Source organism: Euprymna scolopes, chromosome 19 (assembly GCF_053919585.1).
Source record: "Euprymna scolopes isolate OS-2025 chromosome 19, ASM5391958v1, whole genome shotgun sequence".
NCBI lineage: Eukaryota > Metazoa > Mollusca > Cephalopoda > Sepiida > Sepiolidae > Euprymna > Euprymna scolopes.
The window spans coordinates 23,584,323-23,600,638 of NC_136500.1; the positions used below are offsets into that span (position 1 = coordinate 23,584,323).

The 16,316-nt window shown below is 32.6% G+C and overlaps 1 protein-coding gene across 8 annotated transcripts in view; it reads left to right on the top strand.

The window, feature by feature from the left end:
• The window catches only part of LOC145303489 (uncharacterized), a 731,279-nt gene that overhangs the window by 681,642 nt on the left and 33,321 nt on the right, over positions 1–16,316 (top strand). For all 8 annotated transcript variants that reach the window (XM_080144908.1, XM_080144909.1, XM_080144911.1 and 5 more), the window contains 4 exons: positions 1,364–1,474; positions 7,112–7,222; positions 12,557–12,667; positions 13,654–13,764. In XM_080144908.1, coding sequence (XP_080001034.1) covers positions 1,364–1,474; positions 7,112–7,222; positions 12,557–12,667; positions 13,654–13,764 — 444 coding nt within the window. The remainder of the gene's footprint in view (positions 1–1,363; positions 1,475–7,111; positions 7,223–12,556; positions 12,668–13,653; positions 13,765–16,316) is intronic.

The following is a 16,316-nucleotide window of genomic DNA, read 5'->3' on the forward strand; positions in this document are numbered from 1 at the left end:
CAAAAAATAACCTGAAAAAGAGTTGATATGCCGTAAAACAAACACGTAAACGTTTTGTAGTCCGGAGATCTTTTGATAGATTTTATCCTTAAGCTAACAACACAGATAAAATTATATCGATGTCTGTGAAACCCATTAACGTCACCATTTTTCTTAGTTGTTATATAAGCGCGACTGGGGATCTCATGTATATATAATATTCCCTAAAAACAACATACTCAGAATGAATCACTGCATCAGGACACGGCAGGACATTAATATATTCTGTACACAAATATTGGAAGGGAAAACAAGACAACGTATCCGCCTTGATATAGAAACATTTTCTTTATAATAAACGGTTTGAAACACGCATACAAAGTCAATAGAAATAATAACTTATATAAGAGAGTTGAATATTTGAAATGTAAATGTAACAACAAAAATGAAGATAAAAGCATTAAAATTGTAAGTAATTTTAATAAAAATATCTAATCTCAGGGTACAAAGGATGGAATGCTATGAAATATCAAACACAGTCATAATAACAATTCAAATAAATTTCAACACTACCTTATTACAGAAAGTCAAACAATGGAGCAACCTAAACGTTTAAAAAAATGACATCCATTTTTAAGATAATATCCCAAAACATGTACATAATGTCAATAACAAAAGTACATCGTCTGAGAAGGCTACATAATAAAACTGTAACTTGCTAGTGTCCCACTTTCTAGCCGGGACTGACGCCGACTGCGAAAGACTATGAGGCTGGTTTAAAAATGATGATTCGAAAAACGCAAACGGAATTTTCGTTGCTTACTTTATTTCATGCTACGCTTCCGACAATTATCCTTTTCTCAAAATCTTTTATCTTATATTACACGAAAGGCCTTTCTCCTCCAGAACAATCGCCAAGGATGTTCTTGCTGCTCAGTGACAAAATTTGCTTTACTATTTTTATTCTCTCAAATCTTTACTAATTCACAAATAACTTGTTATTTATTTATCTAATCAATCGGCAAAATATTGCATTCAAATTCTTTTAACCTATTCTAAATTAATGTTCACACTTAATCTAGACTCGCTTCAGTACGTTTTTTGTATTAATTAGTATCGCCCCCTATGGCGTCACACAGTAAACAGCCTAAAATGTATGAATATACAAACAATGACACGGAGAACAGTTCCAAACATGTAAATAGTTTAAGTAATTTTTAAGAAGATTATGTAGCGACAGTTTCTGAATACGTCTAAGTGTAACACTGAATTTAACCAGCAATAATTCATTTCTGGAAGTAAAGAACCAACTGCTCTTACCACCACAATGTGTCATATGATTACCGTGGCTATAAATCTTTTATTTATATTTTTAAATTTCTAGTTAACCCATGCGGATTGGACCGCTGCAAAAATGGCGCCAAATGCGTCAACCACGGTCGAACATTCAAGTGTATTTGTAAAGAAGGGTTCATGGGAAGGACATGCACCGAACGTAAGTAAACCATGGATTTTATTACACTTCAGTAGAACCCCGGAATACGGCATTATAAATTTGTAACAAAATAAAGTACAGTATATAATACACATGTATAAATCAAATAGCATAATAAATAACACTATAAGGCGGGACAAACGCCGATACCAGGGACCGGAAAAACATCGTATTCCAAATGGTAACCTGAAAAAAACTTATCCTAAAGCCACTGTGTCTCGGTTTTACTCTCCTTGGAATTTTTTTATTGTTGAGTTTTACACAATGTCGTTGAGCCATTTAATGTCGAAATCGAACAATATGGATATATATATATATATATATATATATATATATATATATATATATATATATATATATATATATATTTGTTATTCTTTTATTTATGTTCTTTTGTTATATTTAATATACGTTGAGATTCTAAACAGAAATGGATTGGAATACGCGAAGTGAAAAATATTTGAAAGCACATATTTTACCAAAACAACAAATGTATATATATATATATATATATATATATATATATATATATATATATATATATATATCTTATCAGCCCATAAGTTCTGTCCGAATTTATGAATAAAGAAAAGAAATGACCTAATGTTACATTTTATCAAAGATTTGATCATCAATCTACGTTCCCTGATTATCTATAACTTCCATCTATTAACAAGCTTATTAATTTCATCACTGTAAAATCCTTTTGGCTTTGATTCGAAGATCTTACAAATGTTAGTTTCAACATCTTTTCGCGTTACAAAAGCTGTTTCTTCCAAATGATTTTGTAAGCTATGAAACAAATGCTAGTCTGAAGGAGCAAGGTCATGAGAATAGGGTGGATGAGGAATTTATTCCCAACTTAGTTCTCCGATATTTTGTGAGGTGATTTTGCCGTGTGGGGTTGTGCATAGTCCTGATGAAACATCACCTTTATTTGATTCACACGCTTTAATTGCTGGCAGTAGATTTGAGCATTGATTGTTGCATTAAATGGTAACAATTTAAGTGGATTATTCCTTAGCAATTTTACCATATTGAAAGAAGAACCTTATTTCCATGAAGTTCTCTTTTCGGCTCTGACTAAGGTCTTTCACCTTTACCAAGCTATTGTCTACGACGCTTAACATTTCGATAAAAGGTTCATTTTTCGTCACCAGTCACAATCTATCCAAAAAAGGGTGAAACAAGTTGCTAAGAATGGAGAGAAGAGCAGATGTCGTCCCAGGATTTGAGATTGTTTTCAGACAATTCATGAGGCACCCATTTTCCAAGTTTATGGACTTTTCCAATGTGTTGAAGATGACGATGAACAGTTGTATGGTTTGGAATCAGTTTTATTATCAATTCCTCAACCAATATAGCATGCTTTTCTTCAATAGCTACCCCAAGAAACTTAACATCAAACACAACTGGACATCCAGTTCGATCATCATCGTCAAGAGTGAATTTCTGAATTTCGTAAACGATCTTCTGCAAGTTCTTTTATTCACACATTCCTTTCCATAAACTGAGTTAATATTTCTTGCCGCTTTGGCTGCTGAGTTTCCTTTCTTGAACTCATAAAGCATTATATGCCGCAAATGATTCTTAGGCCCTTCGATGTTAGTAGGATTTTAATTAAGCAAATTTAAATTTTATCTTCGTATAAAAAAGAAAACAACAAAAACAAAACAAAACAATGTAATCAGTTAAAATGCATCTAAACATAAAAAATGTAAAATCTTAAACAATATTTTTGTAAGTTTCGTTCAATTGAAAAACAAAGGTTAATATTCAGACAGAATTTTTGTGATGAACTTATATATATATATATATATATATATATATATATATATATATATATAGGCCCTGTCGGTGGGGCATTAGAATACATCGACTGCCTCCCTGCAGAGGGTAAAAGTCCCTCAATGGGGGTCCTGGATATGACCTTAAACTATATCCAGTGGTGAGGCCCCAGCTTGCGGGCTTTGGGGAGTGTAGAGCCACCCTTTAATTACCATTGCTCCCAGGTGCACTCTGACCCAGAGTGATAATACCTGTTAGGGTTCCAACTATGGGTTAAATAGAAACCGACTTGAAAACAACAAATATATTCTATTAAATTTTTTTTCTTCAAAATCTTTGGATTCGGCATTAAATAAACCGAAAAGGGTTGATATGCCGTAAAACAAAAACAACCAACCAACCAACATATATATATATATATTTATTTATTTATATATATTTATTTTTTATTATATACATATATATATGTGTGTGTGTGTGTGTGTTGCTAAAATGTGTTCCTTTTTGTTTAGATGCTCAATGCATATCAAATATAACAGAGCATATGGTTATATTCAAAGATCAAATATTTATTTTTTATGCAAAGCAGCTCTTCTGTCATGTTAAAATTTCGATACATTTTTTACAGAGCCAATGATTATTATGATGAATGTCTCTTTTCGTGCATACGCCCTACAGAAAACATAGATTTTTTTGCTTAAATAGAAAAGAATGTATGATTGTATAATGTTGCAAGAAGAAAAAAGTTCATAGACGACTCAACATCATTGCCATGCATTTTTTGTACCTAAGCAAAGAATTTCTGATTTATCTTAAAAGTATATGCACGAAAAGAGAAGGTATTCACACGCATGCATATATGCATATACTATATATATATATATATATATATATATAGATATATATACAGATATATATATATATACACACAGATATATATATATATACATATATATATGCATATATATATATACATATATATATATATACATGTATATATGAAGTCAATTAGAGACATAAGTCAGAGAAGATCTGTCTCATTCAGACTGAAGACCGCATAGAAATATATCATAACACGTATCATCGAGTTTTTCAAAGCCATTCTAAGCAAGTAATCTTGTCTGTACAACAATAAACGCAGTATTAGATACCCCACCTACGCGGTTTGAAATAGTTTCGGGCGAGGTCTTTTCACCTTAGATATTATTCGTAAGTTCACCGAGTTTGTAACCTTCCAACTTTCCAGTCTGTAATGCTGAAGATTAGCAATACTTATCTGCTCTGGTTCCCGGGAATGAAGAAAAGGTGTGGCTACGAAACCACCGTTTCTTTCCTCGAACTTTCTACTCTAACTACACGCACACATACACATGTATATATGTGTGTAAAATTAGTGTTATATATATATATATATATATATATATATATATATATATATATATATATATACTAGCAGGGTGACCCCACGCTACCCGGGATTGAATGATGATCGACAAATGTTTCACACTCCCATATTTTCATTGCCATTGAAATCACCCATTTTTCAATCAAATCGAGTTGGAGATTAACAGGAACAGATACTACACTTTGATCCTGGCCAAAAAGCCAAGAAAAGGATATTTATTTGCTCCTCCACCGAGCAAATTAAGCATAAGGCCGATTTTTAATGTGAGGAGTGAAGGGGAAATGGGGAGCAGCTCCCCGGGGAGTAGGGGAGCTGGATAGTGACAATTTGTATGAAGGGCTGTCCCTACATTGAGCAAGGTCTTATATTTGGGGTTACCCCCACATATGGTCTTTGCTTGCAGTATCTGCTGGAACAGATACTACACTTTGATCTTTTTATTTATTTGCTTCCCCACTGAGCAAATTAGGCAGGAGGCCGTTTTTTAATGTGGAGATAGGGGGAAGGGGGAGGGAAAGAGGGGATCCAGCTCCCGAAGGGTGGGAAGTGGGAGCTGGATTAGAAACTGTTGGTATGAAGGGTTGCCCCTTCAGTGACCAAGTTCAGATGTGTGGGGTTACCCCCACATATGGTCTTTGCTAGTCATAGCTGGTCTTAGCTTTGCAGCATCTGCCGGAATAGATACTACACTTTGATCTTGGCCAAAAGGCCAAGAAAAAGGTATTTATTTGCTCTCCCACCAAGCAAATTAGCCAAAAGGCCAATAAAAGCTTAAAAAGCTAAGAACATTATCTATTAAGAATACACCTTTGATCTTAACCAAAAAGGCCAAGCACAAAAGTGTTACAAACAGACCGACAGACCGACTGACCAATAGACCGACCAACCGACCGACCAACCGACCGACGGACCGACTTATAGAGTCGCTTGCACTTGACTAAAAATTGATGCCTTGGATTTCTATAAAACTTTCTGAAATATTGTAAGTAACTGATTTCTATATAATTTTGTTTTTCTATACTTCACGATAACTCTTTATTTACATAATTTAAGGCCTAACAGTGCACCCTTTGTTAATTTTCATCAGAATTTGACGTCCCTTGGGGATACTGGGGACTAAATGAAGGTGTTGGTTCAAATGCTGAATTTAGTCATTTTTTTATGTCTCGTTCACTGTGCACTCACGGGCGACCATGCGTGCTTCAGTTGTGTTTTATTGTTTTGAACTATTTCTCTCCCATATACTGAAATCCAAAACATCAATTTTTTCAATACATTTTTTTGCTATCAAAATATTCCATCTCAATAACTTGCGACATTTCTCCCTTCAATCTGGCCATCCGGCGATTTCCAAGAATCCGATATTCAACACTATAATTGTATCTCAATAAAGCAAAGAAAACTGGACACTCATCAATGAACTTTTGTGGACAAGTCAGGTAGAATGTAGTTAATTCATACCAAATACGATTATATTGCAGAGAACGCTTTGAATTTTATTAAGGATCCCATTCATGATATTTGTCTGAGGTGTGCGTGTCGCTCTATAAATATAAGCAGCTTAAATTATTTTTACGTCCGACTTTGGAAATCCGACAAAATCACTTTATATGTTAAATAAATAAGAATTTAAAAGTTTTAAAATAATACATTTCTTGCCAAATTGAGAACATTTGAACAGTAAACTTATTTTGAATTTGGGATCAAAGTTAATAAATCCCAAATAATGACAGACTTATTTTGAATTTGGGATCAAATTTAATAAATCCCAAATAATGACAAACTTATTTTGAATTTGGGATCAAATTTAATAAATCCCAAATAATAACAGATTTATTTTGTAATTTGGGATCATAGTTAATAAATCCCAAATAATGACAACTTATTTTGAATTTGGGATCAAATTTAATAAATCCCAAATAATGACAAACTTATTTTGAATTTGGGATCAAAGGTAATAAATCCTAAATAATGACAGACTTATTTTGTAATTTGGGATCATAGTTAATAAATCCCAAATAATGACAAACTTATTTTGAATTTGGGATCAAATTTAATAAATCCCAAATAATTACAAACTGATTTTGAATTTGGGATCAAAGGTAATAAATCCCAAATAATGACAGACTTATTTTGTAATTTGGGATCATAGTTAATAAATCCCAAATAATGACAAACTTATTTTGAATTTGGGATCAAATTTAATAAATCCAATATAATGACAAACTTATTTTGAATTTGGGATCAAATTTAATAAATCCCAAATAATGACAAACGTTTGAGAAGTTTATATGAATGTCAGCTGTCAAATTAAGATATAAAGTTTTGCGCACGCAGACGACATTTACATGAACAATTTTGTTTTTTTGCAATGATATTAAAGAATCGACAATAGCGTTTCAAATCCAAGACTATTGAAATGAATACTTCTTTTTCATTTGCAGCTAATCCCTGTGGACTGAAACCGTGCAAAAATGGCGCCAAATGTACAAATAAGGGCGACAAGTTTGTCTGCAAATGTAAACACGGATTCCATGGAAAAACGTGTGCAGAGTGTGAGTTTTTCGTAATTTATTCTATGCGCTGTATACACTATCAACATTTATCAAATTTGACACCTATTTTAGAAGTCTAGGAATGTATAAATAACATAAATTAAGATATCGTACTATATATATATATATATATATATATATATATATATATATATATATATATATATATATATCCCACGATACCTAAACCTATGTCAAGCTGAGCATACATAATTGTTGAAAAAATAAACACAACACCAATTTAATATCTCTCTCTCTCTCTCTCTCTCTCTCTCTCTATATATATATATATATATATATATATATATATATATATATATGAATATATACATATGTAAATATATACTTATATAAATATATAAATAAATATATATATATCCCAATGAGTTCATTAGCGATGATACGTACGAATTTAAGAAAGGCGAACCATTGCAAGATACATCTGCCTTATTTAAAAATGCTAGGTTTATTTTGGTGTCTTTAGTTAAAAACCCACCACCCAATATTTTTGCTGATGAGGAGACCTTGTTTTCAAAAATATATGATAAAATTATTGTCCAAGACTCAATATCTATCACAATAAAAACATCGTTTCCGAAACGATCGTACAATTTATTGATTTTGTTTGTTCTTTCTTATGAAATCGATTTTTAATTTTTAATTAATTATAAATTATAAACCATCTTACTCAATATTAAAATAGCTCTAGAATATACATCCCTATCGAGCTTATTATATATCTACATTACAACGAGCACTGTTTTCTTTTCTTTTATTTTAATTGTATTATTGAATGCACTAATACATTAAAATATACTCTGCTCTTTAGACTTTTGTTCTAATCCCCAACGTATATATATATATATATATATATATATATATATATATATATATATATATATATATATATATATATACATGGTTTTGTTTTGGTCGTTTTTGTTTTACAGAATATCAACCCTTTTCAGATTATTCAATTCCGAATCCAATGATTTGAAGAAAATGTTTTTACTAGAATATGTTTTTTTTTTCAAGTTGGTTTTTATTTAACGCATAGTTGAGACCCTAACATGTACGACCACTCCGCGTCAGAGTGGACCTTGGAGCAATAGAAATGAAGGGGTTGCTCCACACTCTGCAAAGGCCACAAGCTGGGGCCTCACCTCGGATATAGTTTAAGGTCATATCGAGGACAATATATATATATATATATAAACACATATTATAAATAAATATAATATTATAAATATCTATATATATAAGTATATATATATATATATATATATATATATATGTATAAATATATTTGCATATATATACGTTTTATTTTTATTACCTTATTTTTCTGTTAACTTACATTATTGTTTCGGCTACACGACCGTTTTTATTTGCCGTCATGTAGCTTCCTCAGACTTTTACAGAAATGTTCGTTTATGGTGGAATGAAAGGGTGAATGGTGTCAGTGTAAGAGAGAAAAGCGGAAAAGGAGGAAGGGATCAAGGGGGAGAGGTGGGAGGGGGTGCTTGGTATGTCGGTAATGTTTTAGTTTTGGAGTTAAACGACATTAGGTGGTTGTGGGGGGTCTGGGAAGTTCATCTCTAGTGTGGCTGAGGGCATAGGGATACATGGAGGGGTGAGGGAGATATGTGGGGGGTAGGAGGAGGGGGTTACTTTAAATTTCGAGTCCTAAGGTTTAGGTTGTTGGCGCCTCGTTTGTGAGATGATTTCTAGATAAGCGTGTTTGTAAGAATCACACTTCTGCTGTAGATAATGATGATGGTAACAAACTGTACACATTATTTTACAAATAAATGGACGTAGAAATAAGAAAACAACAAAAATGCAACTTATCAGTATTAAAAAAAGTCTAGGCGGCTTTTTTGTAAAAAAAATGTGTGAAATTTGTGATCATCATCATTATCTACAGCAGAAGTGTGAGTCTTATAAACAAACTTTTTATTTAAAAAAAAAGAAAAAAGTCTAGCTGATCGTTTTGTTTTTGTCTTCGTCTGATTTCGACCTCCATTCATTTGTAACACTTCAACGAGTAACTGTCTCTTCTACAAATTGTTTGTATTGGATTGTTTATTTTTATTATTTTTATTTTTTTATTGATTTTTTATTCATGTCACACTCATTTAATTGTACCCATCACCATCATCGTCGTCCTGATTTATGACCTTTGGAATGTTCCTTCATGTGTATGTTACATGTATGCGTATGTATACATGCATATGTATGTATATGCGTATATGTGTGCCTTTATGTGTGTAGGTTTACATATGTGTGTACATGCATATGCATGTTTGTGTACAACTGTATGTATGCATGTATATGTGCATGCGTGTCTATTTCCATGTGTCTGTGGTGTGGAGAGGGATCTTGTAAGCCGTGATGTAGACAACCCTTCTAGGAGAAGCAACTCCCTGATATAAAAAGAATATAAAGCGGGAGACCTGTACCTGCATTAAGTTGGTCTGCGTTTTGACTTGTTGTTGGCTATCTTGCTCTTGCTTATGGCTGGATGCCAATATTTTGAACAGAGAGAGTGAGTGAGTGAGTGAGAGAGAGAGAGAGAGAGATTTAGGTGTCGTACAAAGCTAAAACTCTGTAACATCATCTTTGTATAGATACTCCCCCAGACATTTGTCAATAAAAATAGTCCCGTGGCGATTGAAAAGTTGTGACGCGTGTAGGCCTGAAATGATGGAAGCATGTAATAATTGATCTGCCATCATTATATATATCTATGTGTGTGTGTATCTATGTATATGTGTATGTATGTGTAGATATATACATGTGTATGTATATGTATGCATGTATATCTGTACGTATGCGTGTATATATATATATATATATATATATATACATATATATATATACATTGGATGTATAAGCTTGTGTGTATGTATATACAGTCCTAGTCAATATCATAAGACCACTTAAGAAAGTAAGCGTTTACGCATAATATCGAATTTTTAATAAAAAAAATGGCTGAAACCATTGCCAAAGGGAAAAATATGATGGAAAAAAAATGAAATCTGCTTCATGCGAAACCTTAACCCTGGTGTAATAATTATTTAAAAAACAAAAACAAAACAAACATTTTCACCTGGTCAAAATGATAAGAAACCTTTAATAAAATCGGCTAGTTTTGAAAAAATGAATACAAAAAACTTTCTATGTTACTAAAAGCAACTTGTTAGGGGATATACACTTTACTATTACCTACATATAATCTTTACTATTACCTGCATATATACTTTACTATTACCTACATATATACATTACTATTAACTATATGTATACTTTACTATTACCTACATATATACTTTACTATTAACTATATGTATACTACCCTACTATTTACTCTTATATACAGTTTTAACATTTCTTTATTATTGTTCATCATATTATCCTATTTCATTCATTCTTATGTAATATCTAGATGTTATAAACACAGTTTTTGTCTTTATTTACATTCTCTATGATTCTGGTTTTAACCTTTCTGGGGAGAAGCATTTATCTTCGAAATGCCGTGGCTTAAAGGGTTTTTTCTTTATTTTTAAATTTTAATTTTCCTTATTGTTCTGATTATATAATAAGGTTAAGCATAATATTTATTCTCGTCTTTCATTTAATATATTTGTTTGTTCCTTAATATTGTTGGGCTTTTTGTTTTTATTTTGACACGTTCTGCTTTTTTAAAAATATATCCTTTGATATTATATATATATATATATATATATATATATATATATATATATACTAGATTATCCGTGACCTGTTGAGTTAGTATATGTTATGGCTAGCTATGGAATAGTGAGAATATTAATGATGGCATAACTATGCGCGCTTGTGTGAACAACATTGCCAACGACTCTTAACATAAAGAATTGCATTACCTATTATCCAGAAAACTATTTACGATTTAAAAGTTGTCTTTTAAAAGTAAAATGTTTAGATAAAAACTAAGTAAAATTTATCAAATCTTCTATTTTTATATTTGCTTTAAAAAACCCAAATTATTTAATGTTGGCCATCTGAACCTTAAGATTTGTCTGGCGTTACTACCGCCCAATTGTATTCTAAATACAGTCGTGAGACGGTTAACGAAACCACTTATCACAAGTCAACAGCTATAAGTTATGCCGGCGCTGTTGGATATGTTGTCACTGATCTACGGGAGATAACTCTATTTTACTAAGACATTAACGTACAGTGAGCACACATTTGTCCCCTTTAGCTCTCTACTTCGTATGTTTATCGTTTTACCCCCCCCCAAAAAAAAAATCTAATTTTGATTTTTATTTAAAAGAATAAAAGCTGACATTTGGGCTTGACAATAAATTCCCTGAAAAAGTATGCGCGCAAATTGCGGCGTGAAATGTAACGAGTACGAGTTTTTGATTACAAAACTTTTAGCTTTTTACATTTAATTATTACGTTTTTCTTTTATGTTTTTAGAAAACAGTTTAAAATATTTTATTTAGATATATTTAGACTCTTTTTTTATTTTTATTTAACAGAAACACAAAAAATCGAGCTGATATTTAAACGATTCCATTTCGATTTAATTTATCTGTTCCAACTATTAGCTTCTTTTCGTTATTATTGTTCCAACTATCAGCTTCTTTTTGTTATTAATGTTTTTGTAATTTTAAATGTTTCTGCGTTTGCTTCAGCGCATCAAATTGTATTATGAAAAGGAAATGAGTTAAAGAAAGTTTTAAAATTAAAATGATAAAACAGTTTTTTTAATTAAAGAATGGCACTAAAAGACTATCGTCGCATTTCCTAAAGTATCTAAGATTGGATTCGAATTATTGTGTCATTTCACTTCAAATTAATTGTTAGAAAACGATTCCAACTTGCAATGAATGCTTTTAAGATTAGGTAAAATATGAATAACTCTAAAAATCAACTTTTCAAAGGCAAGTCTTTAGTTGGTCCCCTAGAGCATTTTTTCCTAGTGTTATAAACTTTTTTTTAAAACTAAGACATTATTGTTTGAAAACGATTCCAACTTGCAATGAACAATACAAATAAGGTTCGTAAAATGCCGATTAAAAAAAAAAACAGAAGTGATTAAGTGTTGTTTCTATTTGAATATTTTAATCGCGAAAAATAGTCGATTAAATAATAAAGCTTTTATGGCTTCGTTTCTATGTAATCACGCATGCGTAGGATTTTCAAAACCGTAAGTTGTAGACCGCTTTCAACGCCGATGCAAGACGGTTTGAGTTTTATAATATAATAGATTATATATATATATATATATATATAATAAGTATAACGAAAAAATGTTTAAAAGTAAATTTTGTTCTTTTGCAGTTCATCCCTGCTCAAGCAACCCATGCAAGAACAATGGTATGTGCTTTAATCGACACACGACCTTCAAGTGTGTCTGTGAACCAGGATTTAAAGGAAAAGTTTGCACGGAACGTAAGCTTTTATTTTACAATTCTGTTATACAAATCGATACTAGTCACACACACACATATACATATATATATATATATATATATATATATATATATATATATATATATATATACGGTATAATCGCGTTGACACACCGGTTCTCGTCGTATCACTGAAGTTAAGCAGATTTGAGCCTGGTTAGTACTAGATAGGTGACCATTTGGGAATTCTAGGTGTTGTATGTGCTCTCCGCTTATCTCGGCATTTGCTTCCATTCGTCTTGTACACTTCAGTTGCCACTGGTATTTAACAATGTTGACTCAGGAGAGGTGTGGTTGAGATTGCGCACCTCATGCCACAAAAATTTAATGTGCAGGCACCCTTTCGTGGGTATCCATAGTCTGTCAAAGACTGAAGGAAAATCTTGTTTCTCTCATTTATATATATATGTGTATATGTATATATGCATATATATATATATATATATATATATATATATATATATATATATATATATATATATAAGAGAGAGAGAGAAATATGTTTATTCAATTATATTTCACGTTATATATATATATATATATATATATATATATATATATATATATAATGTTAAAAGTCCACGTATGCTTCTAGGATTGTGATTTGTGGGGAAATTTGTTTATTCAATGATATTTAATTTTTATTTATACCAATCCTTTAATTTATGAAGCTCGATGTAACTTGTAAATAAAGGACAAAAGTCTATATTTTAAACTTCAAAATGTTGACAATTTTACCGTTAATTTCTATAAGACCGTTGACATCCACAATTCTAATAGATAGTCAGCAAAAAAAACAAACTATTTTCATCAAATGTAAATGGAATCATATATATATATATATATATATATATATATATATATATATATATATATATATATATATGAGTGATTGTGTGTGTGTGTGTGTATGTGTGTGAGTTGGAGTGTCTTTGCATCTTATGAGTTCTTTCTTGTACTTTGTAGCAAATCCTTGCGGTCTGACCCCATGCCAAAATGGAGGCAAATGTTTCAATCATGGAAAAGATTTCAAATGTGTTTGCAAGCATGGATTCAAAGGAAAGCATTGCGACGAAAGTAAGAATTTGATTTGGATTGAATTTTCGTAATTTCTATTCTCCCTAAAACTTTACAATAAAGGCCTTAACGAATCTTGTTTTCCCGACTGCTGGAAAACCGCCTCTGTGGTACCAGTTTCAAGAATTCTGGTGAAAGAACTGACCCACTAAATTATCGCCCCATTAGCCTCCTCCCGCTTTTTGCCAAAATATTTGAGTCCTTAGTTAATCAAGCCCTAGTCCAGCACCTAACAGCTGCTAAACTCCTGACTGACAAACAAGATGGATTCAGGCAAGCCCGTTCAACAGCAGATATCTTAACTGTAGTTTCTGAACGTATATACCGTTCATTGGATAAAACAGGGGAGGGTAGAGCGGTGGCCCTTGATATATCTAAGGCTTTTGACAGGGTATGGCACGATGGTCTTCTAAGGAAAATTAGATCATATGGAATCACTGGAAGAATTCATAATGTAATTAAATCCTTCTTAAGTAATAGAAAAATCAACGTTGTCCTCGACGGACATACATCCAAACAATATGACATAAATGCGGGAGTACCTCAGGGGTCTATCCTTGGACCTCTATTATTCCTGATATTCATAAACGACCTCCCTGATAAAATTGTTTCGGAGATGGGTATATTTGCCGATGACACCACTCTCTATAACAGATATGAGGGGAAAACAAATGAACACATATCCAAGGAAATGGCAGAAACACTAGAGGACGACCTCCAATCCGTAGTGGAATGGGGAGAAAAATGGTTGGTCACATTCAATGCTGCTAAGACTAAGCTTGTTTCTTTCAATAACTACAAGAAACCTTCTCTACCACCAATAGCAATGGCCAAGAACACATTGCCTGAAAGTACTTCTTTTAGACTCCTCGGTCTAACGTTTACAGGGAATATGAACTGGAATAGATACATTGAGAGCATTGCCAACGCTGCTGCAAGGAAGGTTGGCTCCCTCTACCGTGCTAGAAAACTACTTACGCCTGCCAGTATCCTATACCTCTATAAGGCAACCATTCGCCCATGTATGGAGTACTGTTGTCACATCTGGGCTGGTGCATCTGCCGCTTGTCTCTCGCTCCTGGACAGGGTTCAAAAACGAGTCGCCAACCTGATAGGTCCTGAACTGTCATCTAGGCTTCAACCTCTGTCCCATCGACGAGATGTTGCATCTCTCTGCCTGTTCTACAAATACTTTAATGGTGAATGCTCTGACGAACTGCAAGCACTTGTACCTCCCCGACGTAACTACCCCCGACAAACCCGACAAGCTACTAAGTCTCATCCCTTTACAGTAGAGATCCCTAGGTGCAAGAAAGCCTTTTGCTCCAATAGTTTCTTCCCCAGAACTGCGGGTCTTTGGAACTCCCTTCCGGGATTCTGCTTTCCCAACTGCAATGATATGCAGAAGTTCAAGTGTAATGTTAACAAACATCTTTCTACTCTTCTCCCTTCATAATGACCCCGCTAATTAATTCCCTAATAGTGGCACTGTGCCTTGTTTGGGGTGAAAATTGAAAAATTGAATAATATAAAAAAAAGGTGGAAATACCGTGCGTAACTGAAACTTTTGAAATGAACAATAAAATGAAAAATAAAATAATTTTCTTTAATTTGTATTCTACATGATAACTTCTCAAATAAATAATCATGATAAAAACATAACGGAAATATTAGAGTTAGACTAAGGAGTTCTACTTTTAGAAAATCAAAACCAATTTAATAACTTGAAAATGAAGGTTATTTTCTTTGGTTTATACATTAGATCAATTGATTTCTAAAATCAATTGCAGCCATTAAAAATAAATAATCACAAGATGCAATTCTGAACTATTCAATATTACTGCGTCTAGTTGCTTTATCTTTACTCTCAAATGTTTTGACCGTGTTGTTGATGTTGTTATTGATGTTGTTGTTGTTGTTATTATTAATGCTGTTGTTGTTGTTGGAATTTCTTGTTGTTGTTGCTGATCATCATTCATTCATTTCGAATGAATCAGATGATATTGTTTTTGACATTCGTATTATACTAGCTAAAATTCTTTCTAGAAGACATCGGGTACGTACGGAAGGGAAAACATGAAGATTGCAAACAACACTAGTCCGTATCGTTAAACAACTAGCCACTGTCACTATATTAATTATGGCAAAAACGTGTGCGCTTGCGCGAACAATAATGACCAATACTTTTAAATGCGGAAATGCCTCAGGGGTCTATTCTTGGACCTCTTTTGTTCCTGATATTTATTAATAACCTCCCCGACAAAACTGCCTCTGAGATGGGCATATATGCTGATGACAGTACACTCTATAACAGGCATGGCAGGAAAACAAATGAACACATATCTAAAGAAATGGTAAAAACACTAGAGGATAACCTCCAATCTGTAGTGGAATGGGGACATAAATGGATGGTCACATTCAATGCTGCCAAGACCAAACTGGTTTCCTTCAATAACTACGAGAAACCTTCTCTGCCACCAATAGCAATGGCCAGTGACTCCCTGTCTGAGAGTACATCTTTCAAACTGCTTGGCCTAACGTTCACAGGAAAC